The 26046-nt window shown below is 37.3% G+C and overlaps 2 protein-coding genes across 9 annotated transcripts in view; both read left to right on the forward strand.

The window, feature by feature from the left end:
• The first annotated feature begins 1807 nt into the window (after nt 1–1807).
• The window catches only part of LOC126596248 (probable RNA-dependent RNA polymerase 5), a 30485-nt gene continuing 6246 nt past the window's right edge, over nt 1808–26046 (forward strand). The window contains exons 1-20 of one of the 3 annotated variants that reach the window (XM_050262771.1): nt 1814–2535; nt 2837–2956; nt 3053–3205; nt 3318–3408; nt 3521–3650; nt 3890–3964; nt 4090–4270; nt 4621–4819; nt 4918–5008; nt 5134–5271; nt 5378–5449; nt 5644–5750; nt 5874–6022; nt 6174–6399; nt 6901–7126; nt 7266–7411; nt 7865–8021; nt 8300–8438; nt 8534–8703; nt 8793–8940. In XM_050262771.1, coding sequence (XP_050118728.1) covers nt 2013–2535; nt 2837–2956; nt 3053–3205; nt 3318–3408; nt 3521–3650; nt 3890–3964; nt 4090–4270; nt 4621–4819; nt 4918–5008; nt 5134–5271; nt 5378–5449; nt 5644–5750; nt 5874–6022; nt 6174–6399; nt 6901–7126; nt 7266–7411; nt 7865–8021; nt 8300–8438; nt 8534–8703; nt 8793–8940 — 3241 coding nt within the window. In that variant the 5' untranslated portion in view covers nt 1814–2012. Of the gene's footprint in view, nt 2536–2836; nt 2957–3052; nt 3206–3317; nt 3409–3520; nt 3651–3889; nt 3965–4089; nt 4271–4620; nt 4820–4917; nt 5009–5133; nt 5272–5377; nt 5450–5643; nt 5751–5873; nt 6023–6173; nt 6400–6900; nt 7127–7265; nt 7412–7864; nt 8022–8299; nt 8439–8533; nt 8704–8792; nt 8941–26046 lie in introns of all 3 variants that reach the window. The other 2 variants (XM_050262778.1, XM_050262785.1) reach the window with 2 other exon arrangements.
• On the forward strand, nt 10771–15494 carry LOC126596268 (uncharacterized). Of its 6 annotated transcripts, none has more exons than XM_050262795.1 (7): nt 10771–11584; nt 11865–11987; nt 12103–12156; nt 12228–12313; nt 13901–13963; nt 14120–14371; nt 14460–15494. In XM_050262795.1, the coding sequence occupies exons 1-7, from the start codon at nt 11047–11049 to the stop codon at nt 15393–15395; spliced, it is 2052 nt and encodes a 683-aa protein (XP_050118752.1). In that variant the 5' UTR covers nt 10771–11046; the 3' UTR covers nt 15396–15494. The 6 variants fall into 6 exon arrangements, with proteins under 6 accessions (XP_050118752.1, XP_050118768.1, XP_050118777.1 ...); XM_050262811.1 differs by having other exon boundaries at nt 13901–13960; XM_050262820.1 differs by having other exon boundaries at nt 13901–13960; nt 14123–14371.

Consider the following 26046-nt stretch of genomic DNA (forward strand, 5'->3'; position numbering starts at 1 on the left):
ATTCATAGTGGAGATTTATAAAATGACAACTTTTAGAGTTTTAATGGGAAAAATGTGATAAAAATCTGTTTCAAGGACCACAGTGAAATCAAAATCAAGTTCCAAAGATGCAAACTGAGATCAAATCAATTTCTATGAGGTATAGTTAAAATGAAATTGTATTACATTTTTACCTATCCACATTTGCGACTTTAAAGGCTATTTGATTGAAGAAACCAAAATATGATAAACTATTTAAGAAGGTAAAGCGAACTTTTGAGTGAGTTACATCTAGTGATATCAAAATCAAGTTGATGCGCAACTAAAAATAAGCCAATATAAAAAACTATGGGGAAATTTTATTTAAACTCATGTAACCTTTTTTTACACGCAACTTAAAATTTTAAATGTTAATTGCCTATTTTATCCTATTGCATAATTACTATTAAGTATAAAATGAAATTAATAATAAAACTCAAATTTATCAATAAACCCAAACACTATAATTAAACCCTACGATCATTCTTTGTTCATCCTACGTTTATTAATTTTTTTGTTCGTTTGATTTCAACTTTTTAGAGTTTAGAAGATGAGTATGTTGGTTTTAAATTTTTTTTTTTTCAATCAATCCTGCATAGTTTGCTTATCTTTCTGCAACAGCAAATTGCTGCAATTAGTCTTCCACTATCTATCTGCACCCCAAAAAACAAAAAAAACTTGCAGATATTGCAAGGACCTTGGATTCCGTTTGGTTCTTCTGTTTTTATATTTTTTCTTCTTCTATGTTGGTGTAGTTTGACTACACCCCAAAATCATGGCATCAATGTAGCTATTGGTGCAAATAGTATTGCATAAAAGTCCTAATACAAAATCTGCACCCAAAATACAAAAAAAACTTGCAGATATTGCAAGGATTGCTTCTTCTGTTTTTATATATTTTTTCTTCTTCTCTGTCACCCCAAAATCATGGCATCAATGTACGGCCAATGCGGCAACATTTTCTGTGACTTGATCGAGGTTTGGAACATCAGAGACATGAACAGCCTTAAGAGCCATTGATTTTTATCTTGCAAATTTGCAGACTTTGCAAAAATGCAAGCTATGGGAATTCAAGAAAAATGAGGACACTAAGAAAAATTGGCACTCGGTTTTGAAGAACATAGCCTGCTGCGGCAGCTTCTGAGTTAAAAATCAAATGGGCGTAAAAAGTAATTCACATATTGAATAGGGTTTATGGGGGTTTATTAGGTATTAAATTTGAGTTTAAAAAGATATTAATAGTTTAGTTAAAAATCAAATGAGTGCAAAGAGTAAGTTCGATATAGAAATAGATTAGATTGATTTAAATAAAATTTCTCAAAACTATTTTACTGAGAATGATTAATTAATAAAACTAAGAGCGGGCTAGTGTCACCCAGTTAGGGACACGTCGTGTGAATAAGGGCTGGTTTGGTATTGCTGTGCTTTGAAAAAAAAACTGTTGTGAGAATAAGCGGCTGTGAAATAAATCAGCAGAGTGTTTGGTAAACTTTTTTATAAAAGTGCTTTTGGAAAAAAAAAAACATTCTGATAGTGGATATTTTCATTAAAGGAGCACTGTAGTTCCGTGTGTTTTGAAAAAAAGCCAGTTTTCCAAAGCTACAAATAGCAGCTTCAGCTTTTTCCTTTGATTTCAGCTTATTCTCACAGCAGCTTTCAAAATAAGCAATTTTTTTCAGTTTATCAAACACCTAAAACCCTCATATCTTTTTTTCATTGGTGCTTTTTTTTTAAGCACCTCACTCCCAAACCAGCCCTAAGCACAAGAAGAAACGGCATGAAGAAGTAACAGTATAAAGTAGTAGCTCCACTTAAACCACCATCTCCGAAATCAACTGGATTTTGTCAGCAAACTTCCCTCCCTGCAATTATTTAATTTCACACACACTCAACGCTGAACTCAAAAAGCTCCAGTCTTTTGAGACTTCTTCCTTCCTTTCTTCCTTCCTTCCTTCCTTGCTTCCTTCCTTCCCAGTTGACTACAAAGTTAATCAATGTATCATCCGCCTAATTACGGTCCCAGCAACTCCAAACGCAGTTACACAGAGATTGAGGGTGTTGATTTCGATGACCCCGTCTTCTCAAATCCCGACCTTTTCCCTCTCAGCTACTCTCACCGCCCCGCTACCGCCGCCATTGGCATTTCCCCACCACACCCAGCAACCGCGGCCACTCCCCGAGACGATTGCCCACAACCGCAACTGCACGTGCCTCTGCCTCCGCGGGTGCAGCAAAAACTGAACAGTATATGTGGGGAGAAACAGCAGCCGCTGCCGGACGCCGAGTTGAGAAGGAAGCTGGGATTTCTGGGGGAGGAGAAGGCACTCGAACTCCTTGGTGACATTAACAACATCAGCACCCTCAGTGGATGCATTTGGTTCTTGCTCCACCATGAAAAGTACCAATGTACCCCTCATCCTCCTTCTCCTTCCCCTTCCCCTTCCAAGTCTGGCCCTGCTGCTTCTCCGCTTCTTCACAGCCCGTCTCCTGCTTCTCAAATCACTCCTGGTCGTCAAGGTCAGATTTTTACTTCATTGGTTGTTTTGTTTTTGGTTGATCAGTGATGGGTTTTCTTTGCTGATTATTTTTATATCCGATTTCTGCTATTTCTGTCGAAGAATGCGAGAATCCCACGTGGGAAAATTGCCGGTTGATAAAATGAATTACAATGTATAAAGAATGGTTTCACTTCTAATAATGCCGATGACCCTTTATAACAATTCTCTTGTTTGTTGGTTGGGACAATGTCGGTGTGATTAGTAGTGGACCGTTAGTCCGTCCCATTGAAATCTTGACACTTTCGTTATGTGAGTTGCAGGGAGTACTAGTGGAGGACAGATGCAATTGCATACCTATTTCGCTGCAGCTCCTTCAAAATCTGTACGCGCATCTCTTTTTCAAGGCCCATCATCTGCTCCTATCACTCCTGTTCGTCAAGGTGAGGTTTTCGCGTTGAGTTTTTCTTTCATGGGTTGTGTCATTTCTGGTTGTTTTTCTTTTAACCCATTTTTTGTCTCGATTATGTGAGTTACAGAGCAACCTGCAGATCGTGGAGGAAGAGAGAGGCCATTGTATTCCTCCTATCCCTCGGATTCTCTTTCGAAAGCTGCCCGTACTTCTCTCTTTCAAGGCCCGTCTTCTGCTTCTACTTCTAAGTCTTCTCTCACTCCGGTTCGACTCTTTCAAGGTCAGATATTTTGCACTTTCTCTGTTTCATGATTTTCATTCATCGTGATCAACTGTTTGTTTGTGATAGCTATCTATTTTTGGAGCTCTCACTAATCAGTCCTTGGTTGTAGACCAACCAAGACACGATGGGCAGGCACAATTAGAAGCTCTAGGCGAACTTGAATTCAGGAGACAGTTTCTGATATTAAATTACGCCGGAGGGTATGTGAAAGTTGGACTGTGGCTTATTTGGTTCTACTTCTGAATTTCCTCTTGGTTAAACCGTTTACTTGCCTGCTTTTAGGTGTCTTTACTTATGTATCTATTTTTTTAGAATGAAGTTAGAAGATGTTCTAACACCAGAGACTATTAGAAGTTGGAAAGATATGCCAATGCAGCTGTTTGAGAACACAATTTGGGAAACTTTGGGTAGGAAATATGCTCGCAAGGAAAACCGACAATGGGTGAGTATCACTCTCAAAGCTGGTTTATGTTTAAATTAGTGAATTACCATAATCTTTGCTGGTTGGTTTTCACTCTTGGCCTACTTTTTATTGAAGTTCCTGTAAAGAAAATTGGACTTTTAACGCTGTTCACTGCCACTGGCTTCTTTAGTACTGGCATCAGCCAATCTTATATCCATTACTTTTAGTATTTATGCCTAATGCCCTAATGTCCCTTTCATGTTTTCGGTGGGATGTAGACTTTGGATTGGGAGTCTGGAAAATCATACGTCTACCATTGTGAAGTCGCTGTGGATGGGAGCTACAATTTTAAGGTTTTTACTCCTACCCCCAGTATAAATGTGATCGCCCACAAACACGTGTCGCCATGCTTGCATATGGGTAATCTGTTTGTAGTTCCTTCTTGACGTCGAATACCTGATATATTGTTATTTTTCAGGGCCCCTATCTACACACCGCAAAAAGAACTCTCCTACAGAAAGTTTTAGGAGACGACAGCATTTTAGTGGTGAAATTTGCCGATGTGAAGGATACCAGGAAGCAGAGGGACCTTTATGCTGACTATAGCAAGGTCGCTAGAGAAGGGATTCTTGTTGGTTTGCGCCGATATTGTTTCTTTGGTATGTCTTTAATGCCTTCTTATGTGAAATTTGAATTCACAATTTTGAAGATGTTTTACTTCCTTAACCACTTTGATCTTATTCTTTCTTGTTCTTTTCTTGATTGGCTCAAAAGTATAGTTTATCATGTTACTTCACATACTGGAAGTAGGATGAGAATGATGACATGGTTTAAACTTGGGATTCTATATTTTTGAAACTGATTTTTATGTTATTTAGACCATTTATCACTGGTGAACTTTTAACGTGTATTCAACAGTTTAATCTGTTGTGTTCATTTCATTCAGTTATTGAGAATTCTAGTACGATTGATCATTATTTCTGTCTTTCTTAATATGGTTATGAATCAGTGTTCAAAGATGGTGGCAATAAAGAAAAGAAAAAAAGCCCGACTTCATCACCTGTGAAGTGTTACTTTATCCGTGTGGACTCTAGTGCCGCGATTGACAGGGGAGAAGATTATAAAATATCTAATAAAACGATTCATGAAGCCAGATGCATTTTCATGCATCCACATACTGTGTCCACTGTGAGCAACTACATGATTAGGTATGTCGTTGTCTATAACACAAAAAGTTTCTTTTTTGATGTTGTATGGAAGCATTTTTCCTTAAGGTTCTAAGCTATCATCTTTCTCGGGGATTCAGGTTTTCGCTCATTTTGTCTAAGACAGAGAGCTTAGAAGTAAAAGATTGGTCTCTTGTGAGGGTTGACGACATTGATGATGATTATTGTCTGGTACGATCCTCAAACTATCTTTTCCAGTAAATCTTGCCATTCCTAATTATATTTAGATATCCTTTTCTTTTGTTTAATCTTACCATGCAGTTTATTTTTTATTTTTTGTTTTCAATAAACTGCAGGATGCATACGAAAATCGTATCTATAGAGACGGGAAGCCTCTTATACATTCAGATGGAACTGGATTCATATCTGAGGATTTGGCTTCACTTTGTCCGAAAGAATTACTGAAAAAAGAGTTCAGCAATGAATACTTTGAGGTTTGTGATTCTATATTTTAGGTAAATTGGAGATTTTGAATTAAGTTCACTCAATATATTCTCATTTCCTTTGTGCTTTTGTTTTCCCCCTGCTTTCCCCCTGTAGCCTTTGCTCATGCAGTTCCGACTTTTCTACAAGGGCCGTGCTGTGAAGGGAACCTTTCTGGTCAATAAAAAGGTATGATTTCTTTCATTTACTTATGGAAATGCCCTCATCATTACTGAAGTAAATCGAAATAATACAACCCCAATTACAGGTTCATGCATTATAATGAAAACTTTAGAGAATAGTTCTGATTAACATTGTTTTCTTCATTATCTAAATTTCTGACGTCCTATACTATTTACAATCTTCTATGTCCAACGTTGTAGCTACCACAAAAAACGATCCAGATTCGACCATCAATGATTAAAGTTGAGACAGATCGACAGATGCTGGATGGTCAAACAGTGAATTCGTTGGAGATAGTTGGAGTAAGGTACACCCATTATCTAGCATGTATGTTTGCCAAGTTTGTATTGCTCCCCCTGCAGTTGAGAATTTCAGATGCAGAGCAAATTATTGAAGGCGTAGATTTTAAGTTGACGTTTTCATCTTCCAGTACAAAGCCTAGGAATACAAAATTTTCAAGGAATTTAATAGCCCTTCTATGCCATGGAGGGGTGCCGAAAGATTATTTCATGGAGTTACTGATGAAAGATCTGGAAAATACTCATGGTGTTTTCTGCAATAGGCGTGCAGCAGCCAAACGTAAGCTGATATTTCTTTCTTTTCAAATGGCTGCCAAATTCTTGTTTTGATACATGTCCATGGATTAAATAACATTCTATCAAATTTATTTTTCCTTTCACTATTTCTAGTTCCTTGATGGGTTTCGTTCCTTCATCTTCTGTATTTGCAGTTGCCTTTAGCTACGGCGGGATGGATGATGACTACAACACGTTTAAGATGATCTCTTCTGATATTCCTCTAGAAGAATCATATTTGCAACATCGTTTGTCATTCCTGAAGAAAGAGGAAAATACCAGTCTTAAAAGAGGGAAAATTTCTAGTCCTCAGAGTTACATGTTGATGGGGACTACTGATCCAACAGGGATTCTGGAAAAGGATCAAGTTTGCGTTCTTCTGTATGTACAATTTCTGGCATTTTTTAATCCTCTCCTGTTACACAAAATTCATTAAACAATTTCATAAAATACAATCGCTTGATTACATGTTGTACGATAGAATCATAGAAGGAATGAATTAATCTGCAACGGCAATATTTGTAGTTTGGTAAAATGTTTATCCGAACAACTGAGATGTAAAATCTTTGATCTATGTTATAAGAAGGTATTATATGGTTATGCTGTACAAGTTTTCGTAGTTTCTTGCTTTAGGAGTTATAGATGCACTAATGTATTATGTATATTATGTTTCTACAGATTATGAACTAAATTTTGCATTTAGAACTGTTTGTAGTATATGTTATAATATGGTATTAGTTATTTGGATTGTTTTCTTGTTCCATTTGTTCTAAAGGTGTTACTCTGCATTGTTGCTTTCTCGATCCATGCGGATCTTAATGTCAACAGATATGGTTCACTTATCGTTTGAAGGGCTAATTTTCTGCCTAATGATATTTGCAGTGACAGCGGGCCAATTCAAGGAGAGGTGCTAGTGTACCACCATCCAGGTTTACATTTTGGTGATGTTCATGTTTTGAAGGCCACCTACGTGGAGAAGTTGAAAGAATTTGTTGGAAATAGTGGCTTTGCTATATTCTTCTCTCGCAAAGGTTCGCGTTCAGTAGCTGATGAAATGGGTGGTGGAGATTTTGATGGCGATCTATATTGGGTCTCAAGAAACCCTCGGGTTGGCATTTACCTAAAGCATGATTACTTTGTCATTATTTTGAAACTTCAACATGCACAGACCATCCAGAACTACTTAACCAGTTTATGCATGGAATGGAAATAATTTTGTTCATCATTAATTCTTGGAATTATTTCAGCTTTTAGAATGTTTCAAACAAAGTGAACCTTGGATCGATACTTCATCAACGCCCAAAGCCACCACCTTACCACCAAGTGCGCTTTTGCCCAATCATATAGAGGATGAGCTCTTTAAACAATTCTTGACAACCAGGTTTGAACCGAGGTATGGTGAATCTGTATTAGACCCATTTTGGTTGAATTACATTGAAATTCTGGTTTTATTTAGGTTCCAAATGTGTTGTAGTTACAATTTTCTCGATGGTTAATGCTCTTAGCTTAAGTAGAACCTTTTGATATCGTTTTGAATGCTTTAAGGTAGCATAGTTCAGTAATTCTACTGCCAAAAGGAAACTTTAAATTAGAATTTTCCTTATTAACGATTAGTACGTTCTTGACCTTTACAAAGTATCAAGTAATTGTTGGACCTCGTTTTAATTTGGTTTCCATTCTTCTCGATATGATATCAGATGGTAGATCTCCCTATTTGTTGAGACTGAGACGGAACTCTCTGGCTATGGTTCATGCTTATTTGTATTAAATTTGTTTATAAATCGAACATTTCATCCACAGCAAGTCTTATGTTTCTGGTGCTCAAAATAATTTCTGTTTTTTTCAGTTTTGCGATGGGTATGGCTTCTGACTACTGGTTGGCTTATATGGATGAATTTTTGACCCTGGGAGATGGTCATGAGAAAACCCTTACGAAGGCAAAAATGCTGCGGTTGATTGATTTATACTACGATGCTTTGGATGCTCCAAAAAAATGTCGAAAGGTTAGTTCTGTTCTTTTGTGCTTCAGTCATGTTATTGAATGATATCAATATGACTTTATTATTATCTTACTTTCTCTCCTGGATGTTATACAAATGGAACTTTTGTCCATCTTCGATTACCCTTTGATTCGATTGCATATGGTGCAAGAACATTCTCACCCTCTTGCTGTTTTAAGTTCATGCATTGGAATGGGAACTCAGTAGCTAGTGTTTGGTTATTTTCTGTTTGTGTATGATCTCCGATGATTTAAAACTTGAATTTCACGTCTGAGTAACAGGTCGAAATCCCCAATGATTTGAAACCGCGGTCATTCCCTCATTACATGGATAAGCCCAACTCCTACAAATCAACTTCCATTTTGGGATCAATTTACGACGCAGTGGAGGAATATCAACCGGAAGACACTTCTGACAAAGGTGATGAAATGTTTTAATATTAGCTAGTCATATTACATACGTTGCTATCCATAGAAAAACAAGAGTTTTGACTTTGCTCTTGTGCCCTTATGCAGTAGTGGAAAAACTTCCGTGTTTTGATGTTGAAGAACTCCCCGAGCAGTGCTTGAAGAAGTGGTACAAACTCTACGAGCAGTACAGGAGTGAAATGAACTGTGTCTTGCAATACGATGACAAAGAGGGCAAGAATCAAGCTGCTGATAAGATCATAAGACGGTATAAAGAGGTAAGATTAATGAACAAACATTTCGGGACTTGTCATATGTTCCGGTGCCTGTTCTGCTCTCACTGGTTTGTCTCAAATTATTTTTGCAGATTCTGTATGGCTGTGAGGACTTCGAGAAGAGCACGAGGCCCTTGGATGAAATATTCAACGAGGCACTCGCCATATATCGTTTCGCATATGACTACGCTTGGAAAGTAAACGATATAGGGAAATGTGGGCTTGCATGGAGAGTTGCAGGTTCAGCTCTCTGTAAGTATTACAAGACCAAACACGAGGACCGCACGTTTGAAGTCTCGTTCTCTGTTCTCAAGGATATCCTCTAATGAAAGGGGTACGGGGGCTCAAGTTCCTCGGCTGAAATATTCATCCGAGGACCGAGGCACCCCCGCTATGTATCGTCTGTGTATAACTTGTGAACGTGCTTGGAGGCAAGACGTGTGCAAGTAAATGCTGTATTAATAATGCAATGTAACATTATTCATGACTATATATGAAAAAGCAAAAATCATTTCCCAAATATTTGATTATCAATCAGTTAATTTAATAACATAAGAGTCGAAAATTGTGAAAAGGCAATAAAATTCTGTTGGAATGAAGGAACAAATCTTTAAGAAAGTGATTTTTGCACTACTTTTACGAGTGGTGGATTGTTCCAGTAATTAGGGCAAGTGAAAAGAGACATGCAAAAATTGAAATTTCAATTTAAACACAATGACAATATGATAGTCATTTGAAAAATATTTGTAGTATGTCATTGTCAAAGTAGAAAAGACGCAAAAGTCCTGAGAAATATTTTTACTCGTCATCATATTAATTGTTTTTGGATAAGTTTAATTTAATTTTTCTACTACAAAATCTCAAACTCTGCCGTCACCAATGAAAGTGTTTGCCATGTTTGGTAAGCTTCTGAAAAAAATCCAACAGTTGACTACTGTGTCCCTGACACTTAGCAAGGCAGCAGATCCCAATAATAATATTATTTGGATTCTTCCATATCATAAATGCTATCTCAAAGTGGAATCTTTGTAAATTTTATATTTTAACGTTAATTTTTGTTAAATATTATAAATATTGTGTAAAGGGTAATACAATGGGACTAAATTTATAAACAAAATTTTATAAAATAAATGAAATGAAAATTGATGATTAGATTATTACTTAAATATTGATATACGTGCTCAATATATTAATGACACATCATTTAATTTACAAATTTAGTCTCTTTTAGTATTATCTATGTAAAAAGTATAAGATGTAAAAGTTTATAAAGAATGTCAATTTGAGAGAATTTCGATAATATTTCTTTTATTATATTATTTATTGGTGCTTGAAAAGTCTTTTTTATTGAAAATTCCATCTGCATCATTATACAGAATCTTAAGCTGCACATGGAGATGGAGGTAAAGTTGTTCAACAATTTACACATAAAGCAGATTTACTGTTACGAATCAGGCATAAAAGAATTTATACAAAATATTATATAATTAAACCGAACACAACGATGATGACCTCGTGGTTTACGTACCATGTAAAAAATATAAAATAGAGGTTTTCATTAATTTTCGTATATTAAAACGTGATTTATGGTTTGAAATTGAGTCAGATTGGTTAAAAATTAAAGAAAATTAATGAAAAATATTTGAAAACTTTGACTTTTAATGAAAATGACAAAATAAAAGATAAAATTAATAGTACCATAATTGACTTAAAATATGATTTTTCTTTAAAATGAACAGTATAGGGAATTTTTCGTTAAAGTTCTCTAAAAATTAAAGGAAAACTAATGAAAATGGCTTGAAAACTTTGAGTTTTAACGATAAGGACAAAATAAAGGATAAAGTGAATAGTATTATGATTCACTTTTTAGTGTAAAAATGTAATTTTTCGTTAAAGTAAACAGTACCGTGAACTTTTCGTTAAAACCCTAAAAAATTAATGGACCAGTGGACCATGCATAAAAGAGCCCTAAAGGAAAAAGAAAAGAGCTGAAAAAGGATGATATACTTGGTGACTAAGGTACTGTAACTTCTCGAGGAAGGATGAAGAACCACTTTACCTTGTCGCGCATGGTTCAGCTTGGAGTCTTGGTCCAATCCAAAGTCTCTGTACACAGAAAAATTGGTCCGGTTCATCCCAAGATCAAAAAAGTGTAAATATAAACTTGGTCTGGTTCACATGGCAGAGGGACGTCATGTGAATTCAGATCACATGAAGAAGAAGAAATGGAATGGAAAAAGGAATAGTACGTAGTAGCTCCTTTTAAACACCCGGTTTGAAATCAACTGGATTTTGTCAGCAAACTTCCTTCCTTTCTTCCTTCCCAGTTAATTACAAAGTTAACTAATGGATCATCCGCATAATTACGGTTCCAGCAACTCCAAACGCAGTTACACAGAGATTGCGGATGTTGGTTTCGATGAACCTGTTTTGTCAAATCCCGACCCTTCCTCTCTCAGTTACTCTCAACTCCCCACCTCCGCCATTGGAACTTTTTCCCAGCCACGCTCAGCAGCGGCGGCCACGGCCGGAGACGATTGCCCAGAACCGCAAGTCCATGTGCCTCTGCCCCTGCCGGTGGAGCAAAAACTGAACGCCATTTGTGAGGAGAAAAAGCAGCCGCAGCCGGGCGCTGATTTGAGAAGGAGGCTGGGTTTGCTGGGGGAGGAGAAGGCACTCGAACTCCTCGGCAAAATTTCCAATACTAAAAAAAAGATCAAAAACCTCAGTGGATACATCTGGTTCTTGCTGCGCGAAAAGTACCAATGTGCCCCTCGTTCTCGTTCTCCTTCCCCTTCCCCTTCCCCTTCCAAGTCTGGCCCTGCTGCTTCTCCGCTTCTTCACAGCCCGTCTTCTGCTTCCCAAATCCGTCCTGGTCGTCAAGGTCAGATTTTTACTTCATGGGTTGTTTTGTTTTGGTTGATCGGGTTTTCTTAGCTGATTATTTTTAAAAGCGATTTCTGCTATTCTCTCGAAGAATGCAAGAATCCTACGGAAAACTATCAATTGATTAAATGAATTAAAATATATAAAGAAAGGTTTCACTTCTAATATATAGATGTAAACTAGGACAATATCGATGTGATTAGTAGTGAACCGTTGATTAGTAATGGACCGTTAATCCGTCTCTTTGAAACTTGGCACTTTGGCTATGTGAGTTGCAGGGAGTACTAGTGGAGGACAGAAGCAATTACATTCCTATTTCCCTGCATCACGTTCGAAATCTGCACGTACATCCCTTTTTCGAGGCCCATCATCTGCTCTTCCTATCAGTCCTGTTCATGAAGGTCAGATTTTCGTTCATGGATCGCGTCATTTCTGATTGTTTTTCTTTTACGATTGCTTTTTACTCCTATCCCTCGAATTCTCCTTCGAAAGATGCCCGTACTTTTCTTTTTCAAGGCCCGTCTTCTGCTCCTCCTCCTACTTCTATCACTCCGGTTCAACTTTTTCAAGGTCAGATATGTTGCACTTTCTCTGTTTCATGATTTTCTTTCATTGTGATCAACTGACAGGAGATACCACAGACAATCGATACTACTTGCAATGTAGCAGAGATTTAAACGTAAATGCAGCTACAAAGGAGTCAAATTACAAAAGTAAATTGGACAAGGTAGGTTGCAGAGGTTTAAAGTCTTTTTGTGTTATGAGTTGAGTGTCATTGTCTTCTGCCTTTCTGCTAGCTTATATAGAACAAATTTGCCCTTTAGTTCTAACATCTTCCTTTCGAAGTAATTCTCTCTCCTCCTAGTAGTTGATGTGACTACTAACAAGAGATTGAGCCTCGAACAGGGCTAATGTTACTCCATTTAAATGTAATTAAGCAATTTAATTTAGGCTTAATTATAAAAAACCTTTAACCTTCGGCTTGTCGGGAAGGGGGTTATCACCATTAAGTGACCGTTATTAGCATAAACTTTTCCTCTAATCCACTAGCTCTAACGGGCAAATTTTTAAGGATATAAAAGGGAACACGCTATCAATTTTCACTTCACCTTCAGTTTCCAGAAAACTTTAAGTCTTCGAAAGATCGATAATATCATCTTCCGAAAACTGAATTCAACTATCCGTTCCAGAAAATTTCAAACTCTCAATCAATTCTTCCATGTCGACTTCAACAGCTTCTCGTCATGAGTCTGATGAAGGTCTTACCAGCCTTAGAACTCGATCGAACACTCTACAAAGTGCAAGGTGGTCTGAACCTTCCAGTCTACTTTCACCATGGGAATCCTACTATTTGGACCCTGTGTGGTACCAAGAAATGTCAGATGCAGTTGAGAACAATATGCCTCCAGCCACCTAGCTCTCTCATTCTCCTTATTCTAATTCGAAGGGAATTTGCCCGACCAGGTGGAGTAACGCTTCTATAGGTTTCCCGACCGCCTCTGGTCAAGAGTGGTCGAAGTGGGTTGATGCTCGAGAACCATTCTTTATAGCAAGATGGGCACTGAATGGGATTTACGACCTGAATTATGATGTCCAAATCTTCTGTGACCCTGAAGCCCGAACTGCTCAGTGCAGCCTTGCTATTCTGGAATAATGCAACCAATACTTTTGATTTCAGAATGGCTCAGCTGTTTGGTATGTGGCCATGAGGTAGGTGTATTGACGTCTCAAAGGATTAGTCGTCTCACTGGGACTTGCAGTCGAAGAAGAAGAAAAGAGAAGTTGAGGCCACTCTACCAACAGTGAAGATTAAGTATCTATCTTCAGAGTTTCAGGCTTGTGCGACCTACTACTTTGGCTTTCTCAGCTATTTTAAAAGCAAGTATGGCCCCTCGTCCTTCTCCACCAATAGAGATCAAGAGCACATGGACTTCTTGCTCTATTAGATGAATAAGTTCATGTTCCCCAACCCTTTAAAGGGTATGGAAGTTAGTGGATCCCTCTTGTTGTAGCCTTGAATCAATATGAAGATATAGCCATAAAAGATGCTAGTTCTCGGGCTCGAGCAACTTCTCCTACCTCTTCATCTTCATCAAAGATGCTCAGATAGAGGAGAACTAAGGCTAGGCTCAACACTCTTGCCTCAGAGGCTTCCTAGACTTCAACCAGAAAGAGGACTAGGCCCGATACTGGTCTCAAAATAGGTGAAGCTTCTGAGATAGTTGTAGGAAGAAGAAGAGAGCAGCCAACAAGTGATTAAGTGCTTTTTGATGAGTTGTTAGTTTATATAACTTACTGATGAATTCTAACACAGGATTGTCGGAGTTCAACCAGAAGAAAGACTAGGCCCAAGACTATAATATCTCCTTCAAAGGTGGTGAGTTTTCACCTAACTTACGAGAGAAACCACAATAAAAATGTTGTTGCTGCTATAAGTCATCCTTTAGATATTCAATTTACATTTTTCTGTGGTTCACAAATCCTAATTTTCTCTTATGCCTCTTGTCCATGGATAACTAACCGCTTGTTCTAGCAGGAACAAAAGAATCAAGTCATGAATGAACCTCTCCAAGATATCCTTTATCCTAATGAGGTTGGGAGTTCAGGAGTTCATCCCTCAGGCCCTTCTGGTGCTAATGCAGAGCCTAAGATGTCAATGGAGCCTTTCACTTTCCCTTTGCGCAACAACTCTCCTTCACCTCCTGTCGTCGAGCAATCAAAGGTTGTTTTGATAGAGGCTGAGAATGTTGAAGTGCCCGTAGAGGTAGCAAGAATTCCCGAACAGGTATATTCTTTGTCATTTATCTATTTTTACTTTTGCAGTTATCCTTTTTAACTTTACCGTGATTTTCATTGCCTCACTTCGATTTCAGGGTTCAGCAGCTCCATCTTTACCAGCCACACATGAAGAGGCCTATCTAACTATCAACCTTCCCCATACCCCATCAATTGGAGTAGTGGATAATGACGGTTCGTCAGGGGAGAAAGAGAAGGACCCTAGCTCGACAAAAGAAGCTCACAACACATATTTCCTTGTTCCTCATTCTGTGCCTGATGCTAGCAAGGAAAAGCCTAGCACACCCTCTCAGAGCAACAAGCAAAAAGAAAAGGCTTCTTCCTCATCATCCAACTTACCAGAACAGCCAACTCCTCCAGCTGTCGTTTATCCCAACATATCCCTCCCTGAGGTCTTGCTCGAACTTCAGAAACTCAAGCAAAAGGTTGACTCCCCGAGCCAGAAGCCATCAGTCCAACAAGCTCAAGATCTAAAACAATCCTTCAAACACTGGTTGGAAGGTGGTTTTGATGTCAACTTCCAACGCGACATGCTTAATCAAGCTGAGAGTACACTTGAGAAGCTGTATGAGCTTAATGAGATCACCGAAGAGCAATTCAAGACCTTTAAATCCTTCTTCCAGTTTCTAAAGCAGTTGCAGGAACAATACTTCCAAGCTGCCAAAGAGGCTGAAGATATGCAACAAATGAAACTCCAACACTCTGAGTTCTCTACTCTTTTGAAATCTTTTATTGGAGAAGGAACCGAAATTAGGGATAGTATTTCTGTAGTGGACCAACAAATTCAGCAGCTAGAGAAAGAGTTGGCCAAACTGAAAGCTGAGAAAGCTAGCTTGGCTAGTGAACTAGCTGTGAAAGTGGTTGAGGCCCGAAGTGCAAGTCAACAAGTAGATATTTTGGATGCTCAGTTGGTCAACAGCAACATCGCAGTTGAAGAACCTGAGAGGCTGGAGATTGACATGAAGACTGTGTATGCTAGGATTGTTGCCCTAGCTAAGGATGCTCAATTGTAATTTCTGTTCGTTTGTGTTTATTTTCTTTTGTTATTTCAGTTTTTGTAAAGCCACTTGCTGGCTATCAATACTTCTATTAGTAAAAGTTCGCATTTCTAATTTTTTTTTTTTTAAGTTTTGCTTCAAAATCCTTCTGTTATTCTGTTGTCGCATAAAAACTTGTGAAATAAAGATGCATTGTTTAGAGGCTTTCTTATTCACAACATCTCAATACAAATGATGAACAGGTTTTGGATGAAGTTGTTTTCTCAAACAAATTTAACTGTACTACATACTTCATAAAAAGCAAAGACAGAGAACTTTTGCCAGCTCGGGCAAAATTTGGAGGGTCACTCAAAATTTACAATGTCACTTAAGGACATAAAACTTTTGAAATGAAGTTTTAATATAGGCAATGTGGCAGATGCAATTACAGAGATATGTCAAATTTCAAAGGAATTTGGAAAAGGTAGGCTGCAGCAAGTTTTTGTATTGTGAGTTGAGTGTCCTTGTCTTCTGCGTTTCTGCTACCTTATATAGAACATATTTTCCCTTCGAAGTAATTCTCTCTTCTCCTAGTTGTTGATGTGACTACTGACAGGAGATAAAAATTTACATTGCAACTTGAGTTTTCATCCCTTCAAAACTACCAAAATGGCATCAAAAAGTGGCTTTCCTCGGTAACTGTCCAATGTGAAAGAGGGTTTTGCCGCTGGAGTAGGATTCTCTCTCCTCCTATTCTCATCCCCTTCTCTCTCCTCCTTTCACACATTGTTTTTTGTCTTATTGTCTCTATAAAAAAAACAATATAAGATGTTGACGAAGCTTAACCGTGACCGTTCAAATAGGAAGGGAGGGAAGATGAGAGAAATTAGGAGAGGAGAGAATCCTCCTTCGCCGCCCACAAAGCCTTGTGGAAAATGCTTTTAAATTCTTGAGCTTGCACACCATTCACTTTTATCAACATAAATATTCATCTGTGCATTAAGTGAAAAAGTGAGTCTGAGCCTCATAGACCCAATGTTAATTTGGGGTCCAAACGTGCCTAATGCCCTAATCTACACACCGCAAAGAGAACTCTCTTACAACAAATTTTGGGAGATGACAGCGTTTTACTGGTGAGGAGCTCTCTATCAAACCAGTTAAGCTTTCCAAAGAAGACCTAGAAGAGGAGCTCATAAAACTGTTTATGACAACTAGATTTAAACCAAGGTATACATTTGACTATGTTTTATAGCAAATTGGGTTGTATTACATTCAGTCCTGGGTATTTTATGGATCGTGAATCTCTCTTTGTTGTCGGAGTTGAGTGAGCATTCTCTAGCAATCCATTACAATTCATTCAATTATAGTTCACAAAGAATTTCTTCTGTTTCATTATGCAATGAGTGAGGCAGCTGATAGCTGGCTGGCTATGATGGATTGCTACTTGACACTCGGAGATAGTAGCATTGATGAGAAGAACTTAGTGAAGGCAAATATACATCGTCTGGTTGATATATACTACGATGAGCTAGATGCACCAAACAAAGGTGGAAATTAAGGTAATTAGTTCTACTTTTTGTTGCTTCACATGTGTAATTGGATGTTTCTCCAGTGCTTGGTCGTACAAAGAAATGTTCCCTCTTTTGCGCAAAAATCAAAAAATATATATTGCCATCAAGTGTAGCAGTCTTCATTGGACCACAAATATCACTGTGATCAGTTCCAATGGCACTAATGCTCTCTATGCTTGACCAGTTGGAAAAAAGCTTCTGTGTTGTTTTCCCAAGTTACATCCTTCACACACTTCACTAGTTTTTTTTTTAATTTTTATTTTAGGTAGGCTAAGAACCATTTGTTGGTTCTGCAAAGTTTTCAAGCTTTGAAAGTTGAGGTGGCCTAGTCAGTTGTGCCATATCCAAGATGACTCATTGATAGTTGCTTTCATTGCAAGATTCCCAAGAAATCTCAGCAATAAGGGAAATCTTCTGTTTTTCTTCATTTCAACTTTGGAGACATGATTTTGCAGGGTCCTGTCATCATAAATTTCAACCACATCATCACCAAAAAGAAAGAAATACCTATGTTCTATCATCTGTCCTACACTGAGTAGGTTTTCATCCACCACAAGTACCAACATCCCTTTTCTGATGTATCTTTTCCCCTTCTTAGTGTCTATAATCAGGGTTCCTTTACCAACATCATCCACTATGTTTCCATTCCCCATTTTAACTCTGCTAGTATAGGTTGTATCCAAGTCAATAAGTAGACCTGTGGGCTGTCATGTGGTTGTTGCAGCCATTGTCTATATACCACACACTCTCATTTTCTTCTATTGTTGCAACTCTACATTCAAAGAACACATTAGCCTCTTCCTCATCAACTTGGCTTGCAAATTGCACCTATTGGTTTCTTCTACCACTATTGCAATCTTTAGCCAAATGACTAAATCTTTCACATTTGTGACATTTGGGTTTACCCTTGAACCATCAAGCACCATAATGCAATTTATCACATATCTTGAAAGCCACTTTCTGTGTTCCTTCAGTGGTATTTGGTTTTGCAAGACTACCACCCTTGTTCTCCCATTTCTTATTTTTCACTTTCCATGGTTTCTTCTCTTTTTGACTGTTGCTTGACTGTCCACTAGTGTTATAGTTCTTCTTACCAATAGTGAGTGATTGAAAGGCCTTATCAGTAGCTGTATAATCTACTGCATGCATTTCTAACCTTTGCTCAACTACTCTTAGTGATGCAATCACTTCTTGAACACTGATTACATATGAGTCCTTAGCTTCTTCAATAAGTGACACAATGTTATAATAGGACTTTGTTAGACTAATAAGCAGCTTTTGCACTAATCTTTGATTTGTGAGTTCTTCACCATAGTTCTTCATTTGATTCACAATATCAAACAATCCAACAAGATAGTCCTTAAGTGGTTCATTTCCCTCATCTTAATGTACTCAAATTCACATCTAAGAGAGGTAAGTTCCATTCTTCTAACCTTTTTATCACCTCTGTATTCCTCTTGAAGAATGTCCTATGCTCCTTTGGTTGTTTCTTTATTTGCAATCCTTGGAAATATGATGTCAGAGACTGCACCTTGAATAAAGGCAAAAGCTTTAGCATCCTTCGTGAGAGTTTCTTTCACAGCTGGGGTTACATATCCCTTTTCCAGCAAATCCCAAAGATCATGAGACTCAATGATGGTTCTCATCCTTATTCTCCAAAAGTCTTAGTTTTCACCTTGAAAGATTGGAGCTTTCAAGTCATTGCCTACTGTTCTAGCCATCGCTCCCAATGAAAAGTAGATTTCTAGGGTTTTCTTGTTGGAAATTCCCTAAAGTTCACAGATCGAACTAAGGCTCTGAGGCCATGATGGATTTAAGGTAAAACTTAAGAGAGAAAAGATGAAGAACAAAGGAATTTTCAGAGAATGTTTATAGAGAATTTTAGAGTAAGCAAATCATAGCTGCTCCTCTAGTTGATTTCATTAATACATTCATTCCTTTACATTCATCCTTATCTAGCTACAACCTCAGGTACATTGTCTTCAAATTACAACTGTGCTATTGTTCATCTAAGCCATACACCTTACCTCTAATATGAGACATACATGTGTCCAGCGTGAGATAGCTTTACACTATAGATAAGGATATTAAAAAATCTAGCCGTTAGCTTTTACAACTGAGTTGCTTAAATTAAAACAGAATATTAAGGAGGCTGAATCAGATTAACTTCCAACAATAAGTAATCTACAACTAAAAGCTAGATATGAAACCTAAAATCATGTAATTATGTATGAAGCAGAGAATAATGCAGAAAGATGACTTTCTATAGTGCTGCTAATGATAATTAATTTCTCATGAAAACAAAGAAAAGAGAAACAAAGGTATAAGACTAATTTATTGTTAGATGATATGCATCATAATAGCAGTAAACTGAAAATTAGGTAAAAATTAGTAAAAATTGAAACTTTTTTTCTGATGTAATATTCTCTTCATTTCACACATTGTTTTTTTTTCATTTCTTGGTTCCAACGATTTTATTTAGGATTTTCTTTCTCAAATTATATTTCATGATTTCTCTACGGCCTGGAAAATAATAGCCTTCCTTGATGATAAATATAGTACAAAAGCATAACCCTATGAATATCTGAAAGTAAATGAGTTGTTTTGCTTTTTAATTGGAAATCATGACGAACAAAAACCTTTCACCAGGGAGAATTGGGGGATCCTTTCCTATATTAGTTGTAATATCATTTAGACGAAATCAGTCATTTTAGTTTTCCCGACTGATACCATACCATACATACCAAGCATCAACAGCATATGCAAATTTTCACTTTGTTTCACACATCGTTTTTTTTCATTTCTTGTTTTCCAACCATTTTATTTAGGATTTTCATTTTCAATAGTTTGTTTCTAAATGTACTTGTTTTCAATTTAAGAGGGTGGTCCTATATAGACATGAGCCAGGAAGGAGGAGTTCCGGTATGCTGGGCCATTTGTGGATAAGTGAGACAGGGATGCCTACACAGAAAAGAAAGAAACAAGAGGAGCTAAGGCCATTTCCAATGGAGATGGCTTAAGGTTTAAAAGCCTAAAAATGGCCTAATTTGTCCAGAAACTCACCTCCAACCGATGACTTGGCTATAATTCTTTGGAGTCTATCAGGCCATTATTTGGCCATATGGGCATCGTGTTGGCCAATTGTAGTTCCTTTCGCAGTTTCTTTTTTGGGGCCCAACTCTTCAGTTGCAATAATTGATTCAAATTCACTGACTAGATTTGAAACCATCCAACGTAGTTTAATTAATTAACCAACAAATTTAAAGTATAAACTTAATACTAATAAATTATTGAGGGGGCTATATTTAGCCCATTCGATTGGAAATAGTATATGAGTATGGTCTAACAATGTTTATGTAAAAATATTTTTTTGCAGGCTATATTTCTGGATGAGGCTACGTTTAGCACTTTTCGGTTGGAAATGGCCTAAAAGACCTATTACTGCTTACTACTGCCATGAAAAAGTATTTCATTTGTGCCTTGTCCCCAATGGGTTTTGTTTGTTGGTTGAATTGTACTTGAGGGAGGAATGAGTTATCGGTTGTCAATATCATCGAATCAATCCAGGGCAAATCTCATCCAAATTTCTAATTGCATCCTCAACCTTTTTGGCTCTAAGAATCTCAAGATTTTCGAAACTCTTAGGGGGTGTATTCAATTAGGATTGCGAGAGAGTTTCAGGGAATTAATAATTCCAGGTGTATTTAATTGGGAATTTAAAAGACTTTATAAAAGTCTTGGTGTATTCAATTGAGATTCTTAAAAACTTCTTACAATTCCCTATAAATTTAGGCGTATTCAATCATAATTTTAGAAAGTCTCTAAAAGTTTAGGTGTATTGAAAAAGAAAGTGGATTTGAACGGATTTGTGATTTGGTGGATTTTGGAAGATTTCAAGGTGATATGTATAAATACCAAAGAGCTTGGCAAATCTCCCCTCAACCCTAGAAACTTTGAGAGATTTTGAGCATGCGGCTCTTTCCTCGAGAGACCGTCTTCTCCTCTCCAGAAACATATCAATGTAAATATATCATAATTTTATTATATGTGTCCCTGCCATATCACGTATTATTATATGTGTCCATGATATGTGTAGAACTACGTAGAAAACATTGATCACAGGTTAGACCGGTGCAGCTGTTGTTGAAGGTGAGGCCGGCCGATTTGATACCGTGGGAAGAGAAAAATCTCTTCACTGCTGCATTTTATCAAACAGTGGATCTTCATGATCAAGAACTCCAATTTTTTTGGGAATCGGATGATTGTACTTGCCCAATTTTATCTCCGAAGTTGTACAAACTAGAGGATTGAGAAGAGAAAGAGAAATTTTCAAGGAGATTGCGGAAGCGCGGATTGTTTCTTGGCGAGGATACCATGTGAGAATTGAAGAAATGCAGAAAAGAGTGCATAGAGAATTAGCGAGAGAGAGCTTGAAAGTTTTGTAAATTGTTCCCTCGTGATGAACAAGTAATTGTTTTACAAAGAGAACAGCCACAAGTGCTGAAAGATCAAAGTACTAGACCCATGAATCAGCCCAAGAGATTTAGACCGCTCAAGGCAATGGATTGTTTGCCGACTAAAAGAGACGAGTACAGGGCTTAAAGTACTTTCGACCGCTCAAGATGCAGGCCAGTTATGTTACGACTTTGACAATTTAAAGGTTATGGAACCTGAGGAAGTTAAAAGCGACATATGAAGATAGAGAGGGGCAAGAGACAGAGGAATGCAGAAATTCTGTATGCTCCAAATGATAACCCTTAGTTTATGGTGGTGTGTTAGCTTTGGTTCATCTGATGAGAGCTTTTGTTTGTGAGGAAACTCTCTCTCAACTTAGAGAGATTTTTCAATGCGACCGGCACATGCGGTGGTACACCACATGTTATTATACAAATGGTGGGATATATGTGTCAAAAAGTTAATAACTTACAAGGTAAAATTTCTCACCACTTATATAAAAACACATGTTATACCATCCGTGTTCTCGTCACAATAAAAAATTTCTCATGTACTTGATCACAATGTAATAAAGCAGATTTGATTGGTATTTCTAACTTTGTCTAACAAAAGTATCTTGGTAAATAAAAATACCGAAAATAAAATATAAATTTATAAGTTGTGTCTAACCCAAGTTAATAAAAACTTGTAAGTCCCGCGTAGGGCTCATGACTAGGAAAAAACACTCTCACGCGTGCTAGTTATTATTATATGCAAGCAATATTAGTGAAGGGGGCCGGAATTTCAAATCGTGGTCTTGAGGCAAAGGTAAAAGTTCTTAACCGAAAGGCCACAAAAAATTTGTAAAAAAAATAAAATTACAGCTTTTGTTCAAGATTAAAATTAGATGAAAATCTTACACTAAAAGGCTATCATAAAACAAATGGCACAAATAAATGATAAAATGCAAAATAAGAAGGTGTGGATTAACATTGTGTTTGTCTGTTGGTTTGAGATTATGGTGTTTCTAAAAAAAGCAGCTGATTAAAAATTTGGAGCAACACAACAAATGTGTTTGCTTAAAAAAAAAAAATTCTAAAAAAAATTGTTAATGATAGTAGAAAAGTAGAAACAGAGTCTATCATACTTTTAAAAAAGGTTTTTTTTTCAAAGAATAGTGAACAGTGCCCATTTAATGAAATTTTCAAACAATACGTATACCTCCGCATACTTTATAAAATTAAAATTTTTGCCCCTGCATTATTCTCCTTGACAATTATTATAACACATTCAATACCATATCATTTTAGTCATTTAACATATCCACATTAATTTTATATAAAAGTTTATCAAACACTCAGATACTTTTTTTTTTTTTTGTTATAAGCACTTGAAAAAAAAAGGTTTATCAAACACTCAAACATTGTTTTTATTTTATTTCTATAAGCACTTATAAAAAAAGTTTATCAAAAACTCAACAACTTTATTTTACAACTGTTTATTCTCGAAGCACAATAGAAACAATTTTTTTTTAAAAGCACAACAATATCAAACTAGCTCTTAGTATTTCAGTCTAGTGGTATTTCTCTTAACTTGTAAGTGAGAGGTCTTAGATTTGATGTAACATCCCCACATCGCGTAGGAGAATGGATCATGTAAGCCTTATATGTATATTTCTATCTCTACCTAGCACGAGGCCTTTTGGGAGCTCACTAGCTTCAGATTCTGTAGGAACTCCGAAGTTAAGCGAGTAGCGCACGAGAGCACTCCCATGATGGGTGACCCATTGGGAAGTTCTCGCATGAGTTTCTAGAAACAAAACTGTGAGGGCGTGGTCGGAGCCCAAAGCGGACAATATCGTGCTACGGTGGAGTCGAGCTCAGAAAGTGGTCTCGCCTGGGCTGGAATGTGACATTTGAATCTCGGGATTGGCGAGTGGCAACCAATTTATTCTCTAACCCCCTCAATGTAAATATATCATAATTTTATTCGAATGTTTTGTATATCTACAGTCACATTCTATTTGATTTTTTTTAACAAACGATATTTATCTACACTAAGGGGCTATAGAGTGGGCTAGTAATAATATGGTTCAAATTCGTCTTTGGCAAGAATCGAACATAAGACATCTCACTTACAATGGGCTAGCAATAAGGTGGTTCACATTCTATTTGATTTATGTATTTATTATATCTTTGTATCCAACATTAGTTCCTAAAAACCACCCTTGCTTGTGAAAACCCAACTCAATTATCTAAACTTCTTTTTACACTCAATTAGTTCTTATTAATTATTAAGAAATGCAAAAATTAAAGGCGACTCTAATAAAGAACAGAACCCTAACAAAATTAATTTTTGGTAGCTACTAGAAAACCCTAACAAAAATTTGATCCACCTTTTGCCCACATCAGCATAATCCATACGCAATTATAAAGGTTTTGCATAACCATACTCCTTGAATGGTGATGAACATTGCAAACAAGGAATCCGGGTGACGACGTATGATCACAATATTGCTGGTGTAGGCGGGAAAAGTTTCCACACCAAAATGTCTGGTAGAATGACACAGAACCAAAAATCTTACGCCTTGTGGGTGTTAATTAACCAAATACACTGGAAACCTTTACTCTGTAATCTGATATGATACTAGTGTAGTTCTTGTAATTGATCGTAGAAATTTTATAAATGTTGGAATAATGGGTGACATGCCTGCCAAATTAGCTATTGTGAATTTATTAGCTGAGAGTACAGGGTTGTTACTTGGTTAGTTAGTGGCTTAGCTTGCAAGTCAAGTATATAGCTTGTCAATTGTGCAATGCAGGCAATTAAGAAGAATGTTGTAATGTCTCAGTAGTATACTTAGCCAAATATTCATAACGTCTAGAATTCTCATTGAAAAGAAACCCCATCCAGATCTCAACAAATCATATATGCAAATCTCGAATACCATTCATCGCACTCCAACCATGCAAACCCTCCTTTGTAACCCTGGCGATAAGGGATTCAGCAGAAACTTTATAAACAAAGCAGTCTTCCACAACCATCCTGACTACCCTTAGTCCATTAAATGAGCCCTTAGCAAAGACAACGTCGTCCTGATCATTTACAAGCAAATTAAGACTCATTTAGTAGGGGGGGGTGATTTGCAACAATCACAATTAGATCAAATGGAGGTTCTGTTTGTTAGGAATGTTGGTACTACAAGATAGAGAATGCTCAAGGTAAAGTAGAAAATTGACACCAAGAATTTATGTGGTTCGACAATTTATGCCTACGTCCACAAAACAAGGATCAATCTTCACTATATGAAAAAGATGAGTACAACAAGAGTAGTCTTACCAAGCCAAGGACAAGGCTTGATGGATACAAGAAAGTATGACACACACTTTCTATCACTCTAAACTTCACTCACAATGTGTAGTGGAACACTCTCACTCTCACTCTTGGAGTGGAACTCTAGCTTTGGACTTGATCCTTTGCTACTCACACTTGGTTCTTAATTGGTTACTTCACTACAACATCACACCCATATTTATAAGCGAGGGTTTGGCATTCTACTAGTTTCTAGTGTATTCTTCAAACCTCTAGCATAGAAAGATCTAGACTAGCCACAAAATTGTAGTTTCTAGATTTTTCCATTTGCAACCAAGGAAGCTAGTACTCTCTAGCTTCTTCCATCAACTTAATAATATGCTAGAATTGTCTAGCATGCTCTAGCAACCTCTCTTGCTTACTAGAATAATCTAGAACATTAATCATGGGCTGGACCATATACCAACAATCTCCCCCTCCAGTCCATGAGGGAGGAATTCCGATCATGACTCCAAGTTACCTGGAGTCCATCCCAGCAGCCTTAATGCAGAATTCCAACTTTGATTTTGTGACTACCAAGGATAACTTGAATGGAAGTCATCTTCACCACCGGTGAGAAAATCTTATCAAAGTCAACTCCTTTCTTTTGACCAAAACCTTTGACAACCAAACGAGCCTTGTACCTTGTCATGTTGTCGTCTCTTTTCAATTTGAACACCCACTTGTTTTTCAATGCTTTTCTGCCTTTTGGAAGCTCCACCAGCTCATAGGTACCATTCTTTAATAAGGAATCCATCTCTAACTCCATTGCCTTCATCCATTTATCACTGTCATTATGAGCTCTGGCCTCCTCATAAGTTTCGGGCTCTCCATAATTAGTCAACATGATATACTCTGATGAAGAATACTTGGTAGACAATCTTCGACTTCTGCTAGATCTTCTGACCTGATCTTCATTCTCTTGCGGGGCTGGAGGCTCCCCCTAATTGGGTTCTCCTTGAATATGCTTTTCTTGACTAGGCTCCCCTTGATCAGCAATCTCATGGTCTGACACATCTTGATCAGGCTCCCCCTGATCAGCATTATCTGGTTCTGCAGATACTTCATTGGTAGCTACTTCAGGGATGTCATCGTGACTTTCTTCATCTGAAGCTAATGGATCAACTCCTCTGACTGCACCATCTAGTTGTGCCTCTTTATCCGAATCCCCAATTGTTATCTTCATAAAAGACCACGTCTCTACTTCGAATAAATTTCTTCTGGTATGGGTCCCATAATCTGTAACTAAAATCTTCACCGCCATAACCAAGAAAGATGCACGGTGTAGCTTTGTAGTCTAACTTCGATCTCTGTTCTTTGGGCACGTGCAC

This window comes from Malus sylvestris, chromosome 2 (genome assembly GCF_916048215.2).
Source record: "Malus sylvestris chromosome 2, drMalSylv7.2, whole genome shotgun sequence".
NCBI classification, from domain to species: Eukaryota; Viridiplantae; Streptophyta; class Magnoliopsida; order Rosales; family Rosaceae; genus Malus; species Malus sylvestris.